A 20,713-nucleotide genomic window follows, 5' to 3' on the forward strand; every position below is an offset into this window, starting at 1 on the left:
GTGCAGGACACAGCAGCCCCCTTCCTTGGACGTCTGTCATCCCGAGAACCGCCCACAGCTCTCCGAGGCCTCGGTGAGTCCTTGTGGCTCAGACTCTTGTTATTCCACAAAGATCTGTTGAGCAACGTTAGGTCAGTCACTGGGGGTACAGATAGGAAAGCCATGGTCCCTGCCGGGCACAGGGTCTGCTAGGGAAGACTGGCGGCGATGGGGTGGGTGGCTGTTGCAGCACAATGTGCTCCCGTTTAACTGGGGGACAGCCACAGGCCCAAGATGGCCCCTTCAGGTAGGCAGCAGTGGGCACACTCAGGCGTTGATTGCGTGTGCTGAGTGATTTTATAGGGAGCCGTTTTCAGGAACAGGAAAGGGAAGATGTGGACTCCTGGTGCTCGTGCCCTACACAGCCCATGTCCTTTCCTGCAGCCGCCTCTGCTCTGCACCTTCTCCTCTACCACCAGGAGCGGGGTGCTGCAGGGAGAGGCCGGGGAGGGGACACAGGAGAGAATGATCCGAGGCTCCAGGGAAGGGAGAGTGGACAAGATGACCTCTGATCCCAGGACAGTGCTTGCTTAGCTCAAGCCATCTTTACAAAAATATCCCCTATTTACTAAATATTTTTTTCCTAAGAAAACATTTTTTGGAAGGATTCATGTTCACTCAGTTCTAGGGAAGCTCACCCTAAGATATCTCCTCTTTCTGGCAGTGGGGAAAAATGAGTTGTCTTTGCCTCAGATGGGAACAGCTCCAAATCTTAATCCTTTTGACAAATAATTAGTAGGCTGATCCTGCCCTGGGAACATGGGCCAGGCAGGGCCCAGGAAGAGAGGGGGGAGGAGAAGGAGGCAGATGCCAGGCTGACTGCACATCTCTCAGGAACTTCCTCCATCACCCCCCAGCCTGAGCAGCTGGGCAGATGGGCAAAGGTACCCGGTGGGAACACCCAGAGATGCTGGTCTCGCTAATCTGCATCTTCCCACACCCCCAGGAAGAGGGCTGGCCCAGATGCAGACTCACACAAGGCTGAAGTGTTTCGTGGCCCAGCAGAGGCTGGGCCTGTTTATTGGCCAAGCACTGGCTGTGTGTGTGTGTGTGTGTGTGTCCCTGGGGTGCTGGACTGTGCGGGTGACACGGGAGGCCTTGACCAGAGCATGGCAATAGATGAGCACATGGTGAGGATGGTGGCTGAGGGATCACCAAGCCTGGGCATGAGGTGGCCTACAAGGACCAGGGCACACATGCCACTTGGATTGGACCGGAGTGTGGAGTCCAGGACCCAGGACTCCTTCCCGTAACCCAGGCAGCCTCACCCCTGGTGTGGGACAGAGCTCATGGTGTGTTTATGTGGACTCTTGCTCCTTCTTCTTCCCCAGAGAAAACACTCACTTTCACATCTGCCTTCAGATGCAAGGCGTGGGAAGGGCATTCAGTCTCGTAAGACCTCGGTGTTTATTCCACATGGGCTTCCCCAGTGGAACAAATAGGAAAGTGCTTACAAGAGGGGGTTATGGCCACGGTTGCTTCACCTGAACCTAACGGGCTGGGCCTCCATCCACCCCCTCCTATCCCCTTCCTTTCCTACACCCTTCTTTAAGCCCCAGGAGCTACAAGGAGGACCGCCTGCCTTCCCAGACAGGCCACAGAGGTCGAGGGCTTTCTGAGAGCCCTCAGAGGCACAAGGCCTAGAGACTGCATTGCTGGGTCCACTAGGCCTACAGTTTGGGAGCAGGACTCCCTTCCCCCAGCCGCGGGGCAGGCCTGTGCCGGAGGACTAAGTGCAGCTGTGCGTTTCTCAGTGGCTGCATATAGGTCATGGCAGTTCACCTGGTGGGAGACGTCACTCCTGTTGCACTGGAGCCTGTGACATGCCCTGCTGGGTGACAATGGAGCTGGGACTTTGGCTTGGGTTTCTCCCTCCTGGGCCAGCGTCTGTCCACTCTGAAACAACTTCACAGTACAGGGTCAGCGGTGTGGCCGTTCTGCTCCCGGGAGGGCCGCTGCCTCAGGGACACTCCGTGGTTGTACTTCTGGCTCTGCCTGGGTGACTGTCCTCTGGGATGAAGACCCCCAAATCGTAAGGAGCCAGACGCTGTCATGTCCTGCCCAGAACACCCCCTGCTCCTCCCCAGGCCCTGTAAAACTTGCTTCCAGGCAGCTCCAAGTGGACTCGGCCAGCACTTTGCTTGCTGTGTGGCACCATAACCCACTCTGCAGTTATGAAGCATCACATGAGCAGATTCCTCCCCTCCGTCCTAACTGGGACCCAGCAGGGGAAGTGATGGTGTCAGAAATCAGTTCTGATTTAATGCGGATTGCGAGACCCTGAATGTGGCCAGATGGTTGTAAAAACACATATTTCCGCAGAACTGAGCAGGCACTGTGTGCTCAGCTTGTGCTGGGCTCTGGAGAGGCGAGGAGGACCCTGACTTGGCGGGAAACAGGGCCCTGGCCGACAAGTACGTGCCATCCAGGTGGGGATGCATGACAGGACACAGGACGAGGTAGATGGTGTCTTTCCCACCTGTAGGTAGGACCGGCCACGAGGTGTTTCTAAATTATTTGAATTTAAAAATGCTTGATACGAATTTATTTTCATTATTAAACTCATAAGCCTATGTGACAAAAAGATAAGTATATAAATATATAGATTTATAGATGGATAATATCTAGAGATATAGATTATGTAATTAAATGCTAAGCAAAGACTACTGAATACTTAGAGAAGGGCAGGGGTGGTCATGCTGGGGCTTCTCTGAGGACTAAAACCACTAAATTAAAATAGTAAAATAGAATTCTTTCAGTATATAAAACAGGCATGCCAGGGACTGAGCTGGTTGAAGGGGTGGGGAGGCCAGGCTTGCCCCCTGCATCCCCCAGCCCTCACGCCCAGCAGGTTCCCCAAAGCCCTGCCTGGAAGCACCGTGTTCCGGTGAGGCTCCGGCCTGTTGCATGGCTCTGGGAAGTGTCGCCTACCAGCTGCAGTGGCATGCCAGCACTCAGCCAGCCTTCTCATGCTGTTGTGGGAAGAACCAGGCCATCCATCCTGGCACTCGGGATAGAGAGAGGCCCTGTGCTGCGACAGAAGAGAGGGAAGGAGGGGAGGGGGCTCAGCAGTGCACCAGAGGCCTGCCAGCAGGTGTGTGAATGACCAAGTCCAACATAGTGAAGGGTATCCTGGAGGGGAATACAGCCCCCATGAGGACACACAGGAAGTCAGAAGGTGACATCTGGTTAGGAGTTGGCCTGATGTTCGAGGAGAAGGGTGCGTCCCAGCAAGGGCGATGACATGCAGCAGGGCACAGATGAGTCCAAGAGCCTGTCCCCCAGTTCAGGTTGCCAATAATACCCATATGAGCAGCACCGGGGCACCCAAGGGCGTGGGGAGGCGTGACAGGAATAGAAGGTCGCTGCACAAAGCCATTTGAGTTGATGTAACAGACAGTCCGGGCAGAGTTCTTTGCTGAGGAAGATCCCTCTTGGCAGTGCTCTGCTGTGAGACAGGAAATCTCAGGAGGTAATCTAGAGCCTCCTAGGATCCAAGATCTGGGAGTGGAGGATCCGACCAGAGGGTGACTGCTGGAGTGCTTGCCCCAGCCCAGAAAGGATGTGGTTTGGTTGAGAAATTCCGCGCTGGGTCACTCACGCTAATGGAATGTCAGCAGCCGTGAGGATAACAGCCTGTGTTGGTAGAAGTCACCGTATGCCAGCTCCGCTTGCAGCCACTTCTGTTCTAGGCACATGGTGTGGTCGGGTCTGTCACTCATCCTGACGCTCAGGGACTGGGGGGTGGGGGGAACCAGACAGGGGGTGGAGGTGAGGAAGGGGTCCAGCAGAGGGGAGCTGAAGAGGTGACATGTGGGAGGAGATGGGGTGCCAGGGGAGTGCTTCAGGGAACTGTCCTGGGAACCAGCTGCCTGAGGGGAGGGGCAGCCTTTGGATGGACTCGAGCCTGGATGTTCCCCATGCCTGTGGGAAGGGGTTTTCACTTCTCAGCAGCTGCTCCAGCCTCTGGTTACCCCCTTCCCCGCGCTTCACCTCTCTCCCTCAGCTCCCACCTATGCCCCCCAACCCTTCTTTTCATCAAACACCAGCCCCAGCAGGATCCCTTATCTCTTTCTTCCTTGCACTGAGTCTGATCAACTTGTCACTTGATAATCAGCACCTGATTATCTGGGTAGTTTGTCATTTGAGCACTTAATTGTTACCTCTAAGGTGGAAGTTGGGTCTTCTACTCCAGATTCCTAAAGCAGAGGTTCCTAATACTTGCAGAATGATGGACCCTTTGGGAATCCAGGAAGGCAGAGTGAGGCTGGCAGGGCCAGTTTCCCCCAGCAGCTGCCCACCAGGATGCAAAGACCACATTTCTGCCAAGGCCTATGCAGTCCACACTGTGGGGACCATGGTTTCTGCTCTAGGGACCTTGTAGGCCAGCCACATTAGCAGATGTTCCAAGAAGGGCACGAGGCACCTGAGGGTCTGGGGAAGGCTACCCAGGGAAGATGGAATTTAATTAAGGTCAGACTTAAGAGGAGATGAATATGGAGAGGTGAGGCTGGATGGAGGAAAAGGGTGCTGACTGTCCTGTGGACAGGGGCAGAAAAGGCTCATGCATTTTTTATGAAAAGTGAGGAAGAAAAAGGAATACTTGCCTAGAACCCAAACCTCCTCCCCTGAAAAGAGAATCGGAACAGATTGTACCCTGACCCTCATTCTCCAGCAGCCAGTCACAGTCTAAGAAAAACAGGGTGTGAGAAGCAAGGAGCTGAGTGAGGCCCTTGAAGTCCTTCATGACAGTGGGAGGCCCAGTCTCCGTACTAGGTGAGGGGCCAGGGCTCCGAGGGAGGGAGGTCAGAGGGGAACGCTGGCCTCCTCGAACGGTGCCTGCAGCCTCAGATCACAGGATGCACCCTGCCTCGCTGCAGGACTCCACCTCTGTGAGGGCCCGTGTGCCAACCCCGGATGGGCCAGCAGAACCACTGGGCAGCGATCAAGTACAGGGCCTGACTGTCAGGTGGGTTTGTCCAACGGCGATGCCAGGATTAAAAGGGCCTCACTGCTCACCACCCAGTGAGAACCGGAGTCACAGCCTTGTTTGGGCCTCAGTGGCTCAGCCAAGTTCACATGCTGCCGGGGCAGCTGGTGTGCATCAGTGCGGCTGGCAGTACCACCGTGTAAAGAATGCAGTACTTCAGTAGCTGCTAGTAAATTGCCACTGCCTTGAATTTCCTAAGTGTCCCCAGCTGCCGTGACCCTCCCTAGGACCCCAGTACTCCCCAAAAACTGAAGGGCCAACATCTGGGACGGCAGGACACACGCCCTGGATCTGATGAGCAGTGTTCTGATGGTCTCTGCTGTGTCCAGGGCAGAGGGAGAAAGCAGTCGGCCCCCTCCTGTCGTCCTGCCTCGTGGTGGTTTCCTCTCCTTCAGCCCCCATCAGGGCCACATCCCCACATCCCACACCATCCTGACCTCAGAGGACTCCAGTTTATAGATTGAAAGAGATTCTGAGGTTGCTCTCTCCCTTTACAAAGTGACTGTTCTAAATGGTGACCAGATAGGACCTGGTGGCACTTAAATCCTATTGCACATATAAGGGGAGCTGGCTATTTTAGGAAACCCAGGGAAGACTTCTTTGATAAAGTAACACATGACTGATGACTGTCCTCGTGTATCCAGGGTCAGGAAACGGTTTGCAGTTCAATTTAGGAGATGTTAATTGAGCATCTATTGTGTGCCGGCAAGGTCGAAAGCAGAACTCTGCCCTTTAGGGGACCTTTCTTTGCCAGTTCCTGGCCTAGCTTCATTCCTTGACTAAAAGTTGCTTTCTGGGTCTGCTTCTCGTATACAAGGCCCACTGGGGGCCTGTGGGGCATGTAAATATAAAGCCATGTGTTCGTTGGGGACGGAGCGTACTGTGGGCATGGGTAGGAGGGGTGAACAAAGCAAGGGCAGTAGCCACACTTTGACGGTGCTTCGGCGGGTGAGGCAGGGTCCACGAGAGGGGCCAAGTGGCCGAGGTGAACCTGCTGAATGGCGGGGCCGAATGCTAGCCTGGGAGGAAAGCCAGGGGCAGGGGGGCCCTCTGCAGGGGCACACTGACCACTACCATCCTTCCCTGCAGCCTCATGTTCAGCAAGGTAAAGCTGGAACAGGTCCTGAAAGGCCCGGAGGAAGCCCTGGTGACCTGCAGGCAGATGCTGCGACTGTGGCAGACCCTGTACAGCTTCTCCCAGCTGGGGTGAGTGCTTGTCATCGTCCCCAGGGGGTGGCCTGGCAGCACTGGTGGGTGGTGGTTGCCAAGGCAGCAGCCCACCTCTGAGTGGCCGTGAGGCCTGGGGGTGGTGACAGTATTTTAGTCCCACTGCGCTACTAACTGCTCCCGGGGCCTTTTACATAGGCAGGCTCATTTTCACCTTTGACCATCCTCTGTGAGGACACAAAGGATCTGCTTAGGAAGCAGAAGTTCAGAGGAGTACAAAAGGAAGTCATTATTGAGCATCTGGGCCAGGCATGGGGATTGCTGCTTGTATCTCAAACACTGTCAGATTTTATTCTCAGCCTAGAAAGGAAACTAAGACTCTGAGACCTTACAGAATTTGCCAGAGTCGCTCACCTGGTAAATGGTAGTGCTGGGACTTGAACCTCTGTCCCCTGAGTCCCAGCCCTCCTGAGCCCGTTGCTTCTTCCTAGCTCCATTTGGAAGCTAGAAGAGGGGGAAAGAAGCTGAATGCTCTCACCCACCATCTCCACACAGCCTGTCTCCTACCACGGTCCCCAGCCTGGGTTCCAGGTTTTGCCTAGGCCAGATAGGCCCTCTGGTCCAAGTTAGAGCTGCTGAAAGTCTTTGCTCAAATCCCGTTGACACTGTGTAGCCCAAAGCAGAAGAGTGCCTTGTGCCAGGCAGGTGCACCATGTCTTCCTGGTCCTCTGGTGCTCATTCCCTCCCCTTCCCTGAAATTATTGGCCTTAGGGGACCCCACCCTGGTAGACGTGTTTGCATTTTCACCAGGACTCTAGGAGCCCAGAAGGCTTTCAGGGTCTCCAGAGGCATGTCTCTCTAATGGCAGAATTTACAGAGAGGGCCCCAGGGTAAAATGGGGTTAAAACCCTTGGGCAAAGTAGAGCTTGCCTCTTTGAAGGCCTTTGAAAGGCCTGGAAGTTTCCAGGGCAGAGCAGGACCCAGTGAGTAGAAACTGCCAGAAGGAGGCTCTGAGGTGAGGGACTTTTCAGAAAGGGAATGGGAAGCTGTCTGGCAGCTGGATGGTATGTGGATGAGAACCAGACAGACTGTGTGAGGGGGACCTGCACCGAGATGCCCCTTGCCACTCACTGGCTGCAGCCACTTGGGCCAGGTACACAGTCTGGCTCCCCTTCCAGAGAGGAGCTGTCCTTGGAGGTGGCAGGGACTTCCTCTTGCTGGATGGCTGGTTGCCTGCTCCTTCAGACGGTCTTGGCGGGGCCCCCCTGGGCTGCAGCCCTGTGCCTCCCCTCCAGGCACCAGATCTGCGGGGCTTCCCCATGTTTTCGAAGGGGCTGGGGCTGTAGGTTCACGCTGGGGTTGTTTTAAGTCACCACCCACACACTCATCTCTGATACGGGGGCCCAGTGGAGCTCCTCCTGGGTTCCCTAGGTACCTCTCTTGGGGAGCCTCCCATAGCTCCCCACCCAGGGTGGGGCTCAGCCAGGCCAGCTATCTGGAGTCAAATTGCTAGGACCAGAGGGCGCAATCCAATACCCACCTAGCTTTTCCCCAGAAGAGGGGGCATTCCTTCTGAACCTGGAGCCACAGAGCAGAAACTAGGACTTGTGAAATCTGGTTTGGGGCAGCTAAGGACAGGGGCCAGAATCCACAGCCTGAAGGTCGGGCCTACTGGCCCCACCCAGGCACCCCCCTTCCTCTGCTCCACCTGGGCCAGCCCACACCCACCCGTGCAGATGCCATCCTTCATGGAGCCTAGTGTCACCCAGCCACTGGTGCTTCAGCTCAGCCCTCTTGAACTTGGTCTAAGCGCTCATCGTGGACTCTCCTCCCCACCTGGCCACCAATTTCTTCAGGGCAGGAGCCGTGCTATGTGCTGGCCCAGACCCAAGTGGCAGAAGGTTCCTGAGATGGGCTGTTTCTGGAGCCCTAAGAATGTCCCCATCGGGCTGGGAGGGGAGGTAAGACAAGACGCTGCTTGTGCCTGCCCATGTTGCCTCCTGTACTCCTCACAGAAACCTCGTGAGATCGACCTCTCCTGCTTATCACTGCACACAATAAGCATGCTCATTTCAAGATGAGAAAACTAAGAATGACTAAGGAACTTTGCTGAGGGTCACACAGCTGAGGAGGGGTGGCCCATGCCTCTGGCTCTTCGGCGTACCACACTCAGGTGCCCCCCAGGAGTAGAAGAGGATGGGGAGGAAGAGCACCAACGTGGACCCACTGTTTTGTGGATGGCATCCTATAAATGTCTACATGATGGCCATGCACCCACATGCCCAAGCTCAGGCCAGTGTGAGCCTAAGTTCAAATGGAAAGGACTGGGCCCTGGCCTTCTTGGTAGGACCATTGTCTTGGCACTCCTGTGAAGGGAAGAAGCCTCTGGCCCCAGGCTGGGCTTGCCTGCTCTCCTGCCATTTCCACTTTGGCCTTCCTCTAAGCTTCTTCAAGTCAGCAGGTTCAAGGGCAACCCAGAAGTAGGCAGGGCTGTCTGGGGGTGTGTGTGCCCCAAGATGGGCATAACAGGCTGTGCTGCCTTTCTGGGCTGGTAGCTCCTCTACCTCGCACTCTGAGAAAAGAGGAACCTCCCCAGCAGTGTGGGAGCCACAGGGACCTGGGGAATTGGGGCAGGGGAGATGACCATATTTGTTTACCAGCCCCCCCCCCCTTTCTGGCTCTTCTGGGGCTTCCTTCCCTGAGGAGTGGGCTGGGAGCATTTCTGGTGGCCTGTGAAGACCAAGCTTTCCTTGGAAGCCAGACCTTGGTGCCTACTATGTGCCTGGCCTCTGCTAGACATAGTGAGGGCAGCAAAAGGTAGCAAAGACCTCCTGTTGGCCTGGGGAAGCTTCTAGCATCATGCACGTCAGAGGAGGGAGAGTTTCTAACCCACATACTGCTGGATCCATGCTGATGGAGGGCAAGGGAGGAGGCAGCGATGAAGGGCACAGGGGCCATGGGAGGCTTTCTGGACGGATGAAGGGCACTGGGCTGAGTTCTAAAGGATGGAGGGTCTGGCTGGACCAAAAGAACAACAGGAACGATGTTGGTGGCAGCAGCAAGAGCAAATATTAGCTGTGGGAACAAAATGTGGTGGCAATAAGGAATAGCGGGGAGACCGATGACCCCGCAGGCACACGGTGGCAGCATGTATGTGTGCACAGCACATACGTGCTGGACATTAACAGCATGTCAGTGTAGCTGCTAGGGTAAGCCAGAATTCTAGAACCCCAAGCCTGAGGTCTGGTCTGTCCTGCCACTCTGGGGGTCTCCATCCTTCCTGGTAGTCCCAGCTTTGGCTCAGTTCCCAGGCCTAAACTCTCAGCCCCAGAGCCTGCCTGCCTGGCACAAGGCCCCCTTCTTCTTCCTGCCAGCCCTCCACCTCACTGGGGCCTGGCCTCCCCTTGCCTTTCAGAGGCCTGGAAAAGGACGGGAGCCTCAGCGAGGGTGTCACACTGAAGAAGCAGAGCGGAATGCACCTGACTCTGCCCGACGCACATGATGCAGACTCCGGTAAGATCATGCCCACGGGCAGCCGTCCATGTGGGCCTGGAGCTCACTCCCCCAGCCTGAGCACGAATGGGGAGGGTGGCACCTGCCCGCCTGGCCAAACCCACCCTGCTCCTTGCCAGCCAGCTGCAGCTCCCGAGCCTTGGTGCTGAGGAACTGAGGAGCTGCCGTTGGGCATCTTTCTGGGCCCATCTGGCTCTGGGGTGGGAAGCGAGCAGCGGGAGCAGGCAAGGGAGGGACCCTGCCTCCTGGGCAGGGGTGCCGAGAGAAGAGCCAGGGTGGAGAGCCTGGCTGTGGAGCCCACAAACCGCCTCCCATTAGGCTAAGCCCGAAGCCAGGGTCTCCCACCAAAGCGTCCTTACTAGATGGAGTCAAGTAGAAAGGAAGGAGCTGAGCTTCACCTTACAGCTCTAAGCCCAAAGCGGACTGTTTCAGATGAACACCTCATTAAAACGGAATGGTGGCAAAGGCACAAGAACCAGTCACGGGAATGGAGCGTGAGGGAGTTGTATTTAGTGGCATGGCTCCTTCTGTCCGCTTCTGTGGACGTGAACCAGGTTCCACCTTGGTTGTCACTAAACTGAAACCATCTGTGGTTTGCCCGTAGGTCTCCTGAGTTTATTGGCACCTTTATTGCCCCCGGGGGGGGGGGGGGCGGGTAGTGCTCGTGTTTCACCTGCCTGTGAGTTATAAATGTCAATGGCTTACATTTCCTGAGCAGGGGCCCATGTCAACCAGCACTGCCATGGACGGAGGGGTGGGGGTTCTCCAGAGGGCACAGGGTCTGGCCTGAGCCGTCACCCAAGCATCCGTCACAGCACAATCTCAAGTGGGACCTTCGTAGAGAGGAAATAATAATAGGCACCTGTGAAAACAGAGCGCAGAAGGGAGAAGAGAAAAACCCTCCAGTTTCACCATCCAGACCTTAATTGTGGCCTTTCAGGCCTTTTTTCCAGGCCTGTATTTCTTTCTTAGAAAAATGTGATCAAACACCTTTTCAGCTTGCTTCTGTTCACCTAACTGTATACCGTGAACATCCTTCTGCATCCATATCCGTGGTTCTGTGTCATTAGTATGACAACTGCAAGGTCTTGTACGATAACTCACTTATTTTGGATCTTTTGAATCACTCCCTATTGTTGGACATTCGGGTTATTTCTGTTTTCAGGATTACAGGCACCTTTGCCAATGTTTAGGACTGTCCTCTTTAGTGATAGGTTCCTAGAAGTGGGCTGGCTGCCCGGTTGCCCCTCCCAAGCTCCTCATCCCAGCGTGGGTGAGGGTACGAGGAGGGCCCTTCCTAGGGCATCTGTGAGCTGTTTCACAGCTGCCCAGAGTGGGGCTGTACAGTCACCGCTCCAGCTGTGTTGCTCAGCACCCTTCCCTCTTGCTCTGCAGGCTCTCGGCGAGCATCATCCATTGCGGCCTCCCGGCTGGAGGAAGCCATGTCAGAGCTCACTGTACCCAGCTCAGTTCTGAAACAAGGCCCCATGCAGCTGTGGACCACACTGGAACAGATCTGGCTCCAGGCTGGTGAGTGTCCCCAGGCCCAGTGACACCCACCCACCTGCAGAGCCATATCCTGCCCTCGAGGAGGGAGTGTGGGGGTGTGAAGACCCCTGACGAGGGCTGCGTAGACTGCAGTACTCGTGGAAAGGCCTGGGGATCAGGAACTTGGAGCTCTAATTCTAGCTGTTCTTTGCTTGGCCCAAGAAAAGTCGTTCAATCTGTTTGGCTGTGGGTTTCCTTCTCCATCAAATGGGGACAGGGCCTGCCTGCCTACCTGGGGGAAGGCTCTGGCAGCAAAGACTAATGTAAGAAGCTTTGAGGAAAGACCACACAGATGCATAGCCTTCTCAGTCCCAAAAGCAGGCCCCATCCTTCCTTGCTCCCCTTCTCCTAGTAAAACTAGCTCAAACCTCAGAGCTCAGAACATAGCTAGAGCAGAAGTGAAATCTGGTGGTGTAGTTCAGTGATGGCAGAGGGCTGGTAACACTGAGGTGGCCATTCAGGTGACGGTCTCTCTTGTTGGGCAGCTGGCCCCGTTGCCACCATGGAGTTTGGGAGTCAGTTACTGTTGGGGAGACAGAGAGCTCCTGAGATGAGCAAGCGGACGGTGCAAGTCAGAGGCAGAATGTGGTTACCTGAGAATCCAAAGCTTCCCACTGTCTGGATTTCACAGAGGGCCCCATTAGCATGCAGTACTCCCTTATCCTCTCTCCCATAGGTTCTGAATCTGGGGGGAAGAAATTGGACCAGGATGCCTAGGCTAAACAGGGAAGCGTTTTAATAATGCAAACATTGCTACAGTTAGCATTTCAGGGCCCCTCAGGATGCTGGGGATGTGTGAGGGCTGGGCTCCCCGGCCAGCTTGTTGCATCCTAAGTAGGAAGAAGAATATTAAACAAACCTCCCCTGAGGCCAGGGGCCCCTGTCTTCTTTTTTTTTTTTTTTAAGATTTTTTTTTTTTTTCCATGAGAATACACACAGAGAAAGAGAGAGGCAGAGACCCAGGCAGAGGGAGAAGCAGGCTCCATGCAGGGAGCCCGATATGGGACCCGATCCCGGGTCTCCAGGATCACACCCTGAGCTGAAGGCAGGCACTAAACCGCTGAGCCACCCGGGCTGCACCCCCCACCCCCATCTCCTTCTAAGAACAGAGGGAGCATGGCTCCTGAAGGGTGCACTGGAGCCCCCGCCCCTCCACCTGCCTGGGGGAGAAGGCTGCACCCACCCTGGGCCTCCACCAGCCTCAAGGAGTGTAGCAGTAATGCAGTGATCCATCAGATCCCGGGGTTGGGTGTTGCCTCCCCTGGAGCTCCCAAGGCCTTTATTGTAATGATGCGTTGTCTACTCCATCAGCAAATGAACACATGTTTGCATTTTACAAGCCTGCTTTCCGTTGCTCAGGTATGCTGCTTTACGCTCAGAGTGCTGGTATGTTCTGGTAACTTACTCTAGGAAAACTTAAATCATGGCCTTCCTGAAGCTTGTAATCAGGCTTGGGAATTATCAGTATAAATACATGCCTTTCAGTAATTTGCACATTGGCCTTTCTTCTCTGGACATTATCCTAGATAGTAAGCCCCCAGACAACTCTGAGAACAAATTGTGAATGCTTTGAATGGGGTGCCAGGTAAGGGCGGGGTGGGGTGGCTTTAGGAGACAGGTTTGGGTGTATGTGACCAATCCAAAGTGGCAGTGACTTCTGCAAGATAGACGCTTTGTTGTCCTTCTGTAACAGCTCAGAGATGGCGCCCTTGACCGGGATGACAGTTCTGCTCTCCTGGCCCAGGGACCCAGGTTCCTTCCATTCTGAGGGCCCTGCTCTCCATAGGGTTGTCACACTCACCCCTGTGATCCATGACGGCTCTACATCACGTTCACCTTCCAGGGCATAACCAGGAAGAGTGGGAGAAGGGGGCACCCCCTCCCTCTAGGGACATATTTTTGAAATTTGCATACATCAGTCCCCCTCATGATCCATTGGCCAGAACGTGGGCACATGGCCACACCTAGCTGCAAAGGTCCCTGGGAAATGTCCCTGTCCTGGTTGTCCGTATGCCCCATTAAAAATCAGGGGCTCTGTCGTTATCGCAGAAAAGGAAAAGAGAGTGGGCAACAGCTGCCACAGCCAGAAAGGGATGTAAGAGTGTCCCCCAAAAAAAAAAAAAAAAAAAAGAGTGTCCCAGGTTTTCCCTTCTGAGCAGGGGAGGATTCTGGAGCAGTCTGCCCTCCGTAAGCCGTCGGCATCACCAGCAAGCATGTGCCGAGCACTTACCGAATAAAGGGCTACTGGGACCAAATCACCGAGGCAAAAACATCTCCCTGACCTCACCCCCAACCTGACGGGGTTGGGCTGAGTGTATCTCACCGGCATCCCCACCCTCACCCACCCCATACCGCCTGACGATGCCAGCAGCTGCAGCAAATGTGCAGGGAGGGAAGAACGTCGTCTTTTATTATTTTGGAAGGAGCTCATCCCCCTGCGTTCGTTCAGGATAAACTGCATCCCAGGCTGTTGGGGCAGTAAGGCTCCATCAACACGCCCCCCCTTTGGTTGGGGGATGGTATCCTTCCCCTCCCAACTCTTGTCCTCCTCCCTGCCCTCTTCAGGCCTCCGTCCCATTTCAGTCAGATGTGACAAGTATCGGGGGTGGGGGGTAGCTTCCACTTGAGAGATGAGTTACAGAAATGTGGCCTCTTGGGCAGCGGGTCCGTGTGACAGTGGGAGAGGCACAGGGCCTCACAGATGCTCCTGGATCCTGCATGCGTGTCGGAGGTGCCTTTTGGAAGAGCAGGATGGCCCACCTCCCTCCCTCACTGCAGCTCCTGTCTCTGGGAGCTAATGTTGTGCTAGAGGGAGGGACATGGATGTAGGGGACAGTTCCCCTCCCGGGGACTCACAGGCGGCCGTGGGCTTTCCCTTAGTCAGGGAAAGTTGGCCCGAGTCTCAGCTCCCAAACAGCAGATTCACAGTGTCTGGGCACTGGGCACGGAGCTCCAGCTGCTAGACGGATGGATGCATCAAGCAAGAGCCAGTGCCCCCACTGGTCCAGGCTGAATCTATGCCCAGAGCCCCTGGTGCGATGGGCAGAGCAGAACTTGCCCAAGGCTTCTCAGCAGGGGGACCGTCCTCAGGAGGCCCTGGGCACCCGGAGGTACAAGCTACCCCAGCTGTGAGCTGGGCAGACCCGGGACTGGGGCGAGGTGGCCAGGCTCTATCTGAAGATCATCTTCATTATAAAGTTACAGTCAAGGGAGGGGCGCCTGCGTGACTCAGTGAGTTAAAGCATCTGACTCTTGATCAGGTCCTGATCTCAGGGTCTTGAGATCGAGCCCCTATGGGCTCCGTGCTGGGCGTGGAGCCTGCTTAGGGTTCTCTGTCTCCCTCTGCTTCCCCCTCCCCAAAATGTCAGTCAAAGGGGAAGCTCTGCCCTACTGGTGGTCCCGCATGTTTCTCTTCTGCTTCGGTTCCCTCATTTCTCATCCCTTTCTTTCTTTATCTTCTCTCATGCTCCCCTCTTCCCAGCTCCCCACTGTTCTCCCTCCTGCCTTCTGTGCCTTCTTCCCACGTCCCCTCTTCCCTTGCTCTGGCTTTTTCTTCTTCCCTCCTGTGCCGGCACCCCCTCCTCCCTGCTGCCGAGTCAGTGAGGAGAGCACTCAGGGACAGGAAGTGGGAGCCAGCCAGGCCCTGCAGCCATGCCCTCCCTGACTCGTGCCAGGTCCCTGGGGTGGAGGGTCTCAGACCACCTGCACAACGCCATTAGACCTTTGGATTCCTTTCATTACTCTCTGGGATCCTTGGCTGGCTCTCTCACCCCTCCCTTGTCTGCCTCCCTCCCTTCCCCTTTATCCTGGGTGTCCATAGGTCCTGAAGGCCTGCTCCATGGGGAGGACGCTGGTTTCCTTTAGGGGCAGCTTTGGTGATCCCCTCTGGGGTTCAAGGCTAGCTAAGGGCCTAACCTTAGCTTCTTTCCTGAGCTGCTCCTCGAGGCATCTCTGCCTTTAGCCTGGGTGGCCCTCCTTTCCTTGGTCTCACAGTGAGTCTCTGGGAAGCACCTCTCACGTGAGGAGGCCCCTGAAAGGCCTTAGACTCGACCCTGAGCCACCCTCACCCTGTTCATCAACTCAGGAGGAGCCCCGGGACCAGGCCCTCCCTGCAAAGAGGGTGTGCAAATAGCCCGCGAAGAGTGAGTTCATCCCCCAACCTGGGGGCGGGTGGGGTTTGGCTCCAGCAGAGAGACTGGAACCAGCTCTGGGTGCAGGGTTAGATCAGGATGCCTCAGAAAAAAATAATAAAAGGGACTGTTGCAAAGCTCCAGGGAACAGATGTTTTCCATTTGGAGCCTGCCGAGAGAAGCGCAGAGGGGGGCGGGTGGAGAGAGATGGACGGAAGAGGGAGAAAAGCTGAGATAGGGAGGCAGGAGGGGAGGTCAGGGGTAGGCAGAGAGGAAGATGAGAGAAGTGGGGAAATGAAGAGGGAGAAGGAGAAACAGCTGAGGGGATGGTAGAGGGGCCCTCGACACTGGGGACAGCAAGCTGTTTGCTGGGGTGGTGGCCCGGAGTGAGAATTGAGGCAAAGACCAGTAACAGCGAGTGTTCCTCCAGGGAGGCCAGGGGAGGCCGGGGAGGCCGGGATGGGTGGGTACCTCAGGGCCCTGGCAGTCAAGGCCGGGAGGTCGAGAAATCAGGGCAGTGGACGGGCATGGTGCCACCGGCAGCTCCTGCGGCAGCCGAGGCTGGCCGGCTGGGGAGCACCATGTTTGGTAAAACAGTTGCCCAGGGACGCCAAGGCTGGGAAGAAGGGGTGCCCCGCAGCCCCCAGACCTGTGGGCCGGTCTGCAGGTCAAAGGCCCCGCCCTGGAGGCCGAGCATGCCAGGGACTGTGTGCGAGGCGGCCAGGAGCCCTCAGGGGACCTCACTTCTCTGGCTCTGTTCTGTGTCATCTGGTTTCCTGCCTAACTGGTAATGAAGTCCATCGGACCAAAGCAGCCCTACCTATTTTTCAGGGCATGTTCTCTGGTGTGTGGCCAGCCCGACAGGGCCCGGGGCCCCAAGGCAAGAGAGAGGTGGGGATCCCTGTAATTGAAATCTGTTGATATGAAAGCACTGGGAGGAGTCCCCAAGGGAGAGACCAGAATCAGCCTCCAGAGACAGGGACTCAGAAGACAGGCCGGCAAAGCTGTAAACAGCTTAATGAGCCACGGCAGGAGCAGGCAGGCCGGTGGGCCAGGCCTGGGGCAGGCCTGCTGGGCAAGGGCCCGGGGAGTGGAGGGCCTGTGCTCAAATGTAGTAGAGGAAGCAGCCCTGCCGGGCCCCCAGCACTCACACCACACACTTCCTTCTGCTTCTCCCCTCACCTCCGGTGACCCTGGGGAGTAGGATCTCAGTGGAGTCCAGCCTTCCAGGTCGCCACAGCCTCCCTTCTCTGTCAGTCCAGCCGTCCCTGCACCTTCAGGCCCCGGCTCAAATGTTGCCTCCTCCAGGAAGTCTTCCCTGACCACACCAGCACAGCTGACCCGACCCCTTCTAAGTGCTCCGAGCTTTCAAAATTAGCGCCTGTCCCTCCATTGCCTCGGCGCCCTCCAGCAGTTTGGTTGCTCAGCTGTCCCAGATCCCCCTTCTTTCCCCCACCTCTGCTCTTTCTCCTCCTGGGAGGGCCAGGCACATGGTCAGTACTCAGTCGTTGCACACCGGATGCTCAGTTATGAAGGCAGCCTGCTCAGAGCCCCTGGCAGCAGTTCCAGAAGGGAACACAACAGCAGAGCAGAGGAGAGCCTAGGCCAAGCTAGACAAACCCCTGAGCTCGGGCCAGCCCTCCCTGCAAGACCCTGGCTCCAAGCCCGCCCTTCCTGGCCTCACCTTCCCGAGCTTTCTGCCTTGGGACTATGCCGTTCAGGCTGTCTATGGGGCAAGTGCCTGCATTTCTCTCTAGCCTATCATGGGGGCCTGGCTCCTCTGTTTACTTAATTCTTTCAAATTCTGGTCTCCTCTAGAGAAAAAGAGTTCCCTTGCTCTAAAAGGCCTCGGTAGTATTAAAAGGATGTGGCAAGCTACTTGATTACACAATGAACCTTAGGCAACATTCATGCGGACTACCCCAGGCGCCGAGTGCTGCAGGCAAGGCCTTGGGCTTCCTTCCTGCTGCCTGTTGGAACAGGAAGACGAAGACATGATGCCTGGGTCCGGGTTTTCCATCTCTTTCTGGGAGCTTCTTTTGGGATGTCTGTCATCCACCCCGCCCTAGACCTAACCTGAATTAGTGTAACCTCAGCCCTTGGCCTGTGCTAGGAACAGCTCTTGGCAGAGTCACAAGCCAGGCTCTGCGTGCCCTTCTGTGCTCCCATCTGTGCGCGGGCACCAGGGAGGGGCAGCCGAGCCCGGGGCTGCCAGGAGCGGGAGGCTGAGTGGGCCATGGGGCCGAGCCTCGAGCCCAGCCAACCTACTTCTAAAAGTACTTGCTGGGGGTGTGTACCCGTGCATCGTGGATCTGAAATGTGCCTTTTTTTTTTTTTTTTTTTTTAAGATTTTACTTATTTATTCATGAGACAGGGAGAGAGGCAGAGACACAGGCAGAGGGAAAAGCAGGCTCCATGCAGGGAGCCTGATGTGGGACTCGATCCCAGGTCTCCAGGATCACACCCTGGGCTGAGGTCAGGGGCCTAACCACTGAGCCACCCGGGCTCCCTGAAATGTGTCTTTATGTGGACTGGCCTGGGATCGGAGATGGCCCCGTTTTCCACTGATCTGGGGGAGAAGGCAAACTGGTTGTGGGACAGATCTTTCCAGCTTGTTGGTGAAAGGTGTGGGCATCCCGTATTCCATCAGTGCAGCAAAAGCCCTGGGCTTCGGAGGGAGGCCGGAGCTGCTGGGAGCCCAGTGCGGCCTTGCCCCTTGCCACGGAGGGACTGGTCTGTTAGCAGCAGTGGGCACGAGAGCACCTGCTGGGAGGAGTAAGTGAGAGAAGACACTTGGCAGAAGCAGGCCTTGGCCCACGGTCAGTCCCCAGGAGCGTGGGCCGTGCGGGAGTGCACACCTGCCTCACCCTGATCAGCCTCCACCCGAGCCCCCAGACTCGTGGTCTTCGTGTGGAGAGACACTGCACAAAGCCACCTGACCTTGCCGGACACCGCCCGTGCCCCCACTGCCAGGCTTGGAAGTCAGACAGCCAGATGCACACCCCCACTCCACAACCGCTTCTCCCCGTGGCCTTAGGCAACTTCCCTACCCTCTCTGTGCCCAGTGTCGTCCTTCCTGAAGGGGGGTAATAAAAGTGCTTGTTCTATAGGCTTTAGTGAGTGTCGGCGGAGGCGGTCTGTGTGGGGCAGGTAGCAGGGTGCCTGACCCCGAGTGAGCGCTCAGAAACCATTCCCTGCTGTTGCCCCCACGGCCCAGGGCCAGCCCGGCCCGTCACCTGAGACCCTCGAACTCTGGGGGCTGATGGTCAGATACGGGGACAGGACCTCTGCCTTTGACTTTTCCTGCCACTGTCACCTCCCTCTGTCCTTCTGGTTTCGCAGCTGAGCTGTTCATGGAGCAGCGACACCTCAAGGAAGCAGGTTTCTGCATCCAGGAGGCGGCAGGCCTCTTTCCCACCTCGCACTCGGTACTCTACATGCGGGGCCGGCTGGCCGAGATGAAGGGCAGTCTGGAGGAGGCCAAGCAGCTGTACAAGGAGGCGCTCACAGTGAACCCCGACGGTGTACGCATCATGCACAGCCTGGTGAGTCAGTCCCCCACCCTTGAAAAAGGCCTCAGGGCCCTCCTCCCCCTCCCCCTCCACTGTCTGCGTCCCCTGGTGTTGGGGGGGAGGTGGCTTCCTCCCTGCTCTGTTGGGAGACACAACTGGCTGGCCACTCTCCTTCAATCAGAGCCTGCCTGAGTTGATGAAAAAATCTAGGATGAGTTGATAATTCTTTGTGACTTCCTTTTTGCTCTAAACTTCTATAAAGCAGTATAACCCCAAAGGGATTCCTCATCAGATCCTTGCCCTGGACACTCTAGGCAAAATGCTCTGCTTTCTGGGAGTCCCCAGGCCCTCCGTGATCACCGGGCTACCTCTCCCACTTCGGAGGAGCTCCATGCCTCTTTGGTGGCATTCTGGGGATGTCTGGAGCTGGGCTGTCATGTCAGGCCTGACTCGAGCACACATGGAAAATGGCCCCTGGGGGCGGTGGAGGGGAAGAGGGCCCGGCAGCCCCCAGTCCAGGAACATGGCACTCAGGACCTAGGTGCCCAGGGCTCAGCAGCTTTCTATGGGAATGTCTGGAGGCTGGGAGCAGGATGCTGGTGTTCTTGGCTTGGCCTTGCCATTCTCTTTCTGGGCGATCGTGCGCAAGTCGGTGCTTTTCTCTGAACCTTGGTTTTACTTATCTGTGCAATGGGGATCCTCTGGCGCAGGAAACATTTATTGAGTACCTGCTCTGACAGCTGGCGTAGTAGACCCGTAGGGATAACCATTTTTTCCCTTCCTTCCTTAGCTACTTTTACTTTTTTATTTTTTTCCCTAGCTACTTTCAGAGAGCAAGTCATCAGGAGAAATGTAATGATCTGAAAGTGTACAGGCCTGCATAGGCACAGTGGTTTTTGAAGTATAATTTAGCACACTATCAGCAACACGGTCTTCCCCTGTCAGGGTGCAGGTTCCACCTCAGACTTCCCCTTTTGAGAGTTCTTTGAGGGGAGTGGCCACGAGGGCGTCACTGACATCTGCCACATGTAGAACCCAGAGGGATCGGAATGACTCCAGATGGCTGGAGGGTTATCATTGCCAAAAGGGGTCTGATTCCTTCATAAGGAGAAGCCACCGGGAGTTCGATTTCTGCTCAGTGTCAGGAAAAACTGTATAGCTCTCAGAATAGTACAAACCCAGGAGTCGTCTGGTGAGGACGCTGCCAAGAGAATGGAAACACTACTTGGGGGGAGGAGCTGGACCAGGTCATCTTTATAAGGTCCTCCCGAGAGCCCCCCAAAACAAATGAGAGCCTCCCAGCTATTATTCCTGCTGCCCGATCCCTAAAAGGATTTCTCCCTTGGGCCCATGTGAATGTTCTGCACCAGCTGAAGACAGCCCACGCGGTGACGTCACACCCTGGCCCACGTTCCCCTCCACATGGCTCTGTGTTGCCTTGCAGTCTGCTCAGCAAATGTTTGTTTTTTGCAAGGCACATCCTCCTTCCTCCCGCAATTCAGACATTAGCTCCTGTGATAAATGCCTCCCTGGAGGTCACATCCAGAAACTTGATTAGGGTGGCTGGGAGGGAGGAAGTGGGCTGTGTCGTTAGGCCTGCAGCCAGGCAGAGATGTCTGCTTTCTGCGCTCGGGGCTTGGGGTCTGCTGTCTCAGTCCCTAAAACCCGATGAAGTCCAATAACAGGTACAACTTTGAAGTCACAGTGTACCATTTTTCATTTACGCTCGTTATTGTTTGTAGCTCTTTTCCTGAAATTGAAGCCAGTTCCAAGGGTGGGTTTCCATGGTAACCGAAGAGCGGCCCAGAGTGGCT

At 56.0% G+C, this 20,713-nt stretch overlaps 1 protein-coding gene across 7 annotated transcripts in view; it reads left to right on the forward strand.

Moving 5' to 3' along the window:
* Window positions 1-20,713, forward strand: part of TTC7A (tetratricopeptide repeat domain 7A) — a 144,615-nt gene that overhangs the window by 112,846 nt on the left and 11,056 nt on the right. For all 7 annotated transcript variants that reach the window (XM_025466022.3, XM_035696196.2, XM_035696198.2 and 4 more), the window contains exons 16-19: window positions 6,119-6,235; window positions 9,612-9,709; window positions 11,105-11,239; window positions 18,730-18,932. In XM_025466022.3, coding sequence (XP_025321807.3) covers window positions 6,119-6,235; window positions 9,612-9,709; window positions 11,105-11,239; window positions 18,730-18,932 — 553 coding nt within the window. The remainder of the gene's footprint in view (window positions 1-6,118; window positions 6,236-9,611; window positions 9,710-11,104; window positions 11,240-18,729; window positions 18,933-20,713) is intronic.

This window comes from Canis lupus, chromosome 10 (genome assembly GCF_003254725.2).
Source record: "Canis lupus dingo isolate Sandy chromosome 10, ASM325472v2, whole genome shotgun sequence".
In the NCBI taxonomy this organism is placed as follows: Eukaryota; Metazoa; Chordata; class Mammalia; order Carnivora; family Canidae; genus Canis; species Canis lupus.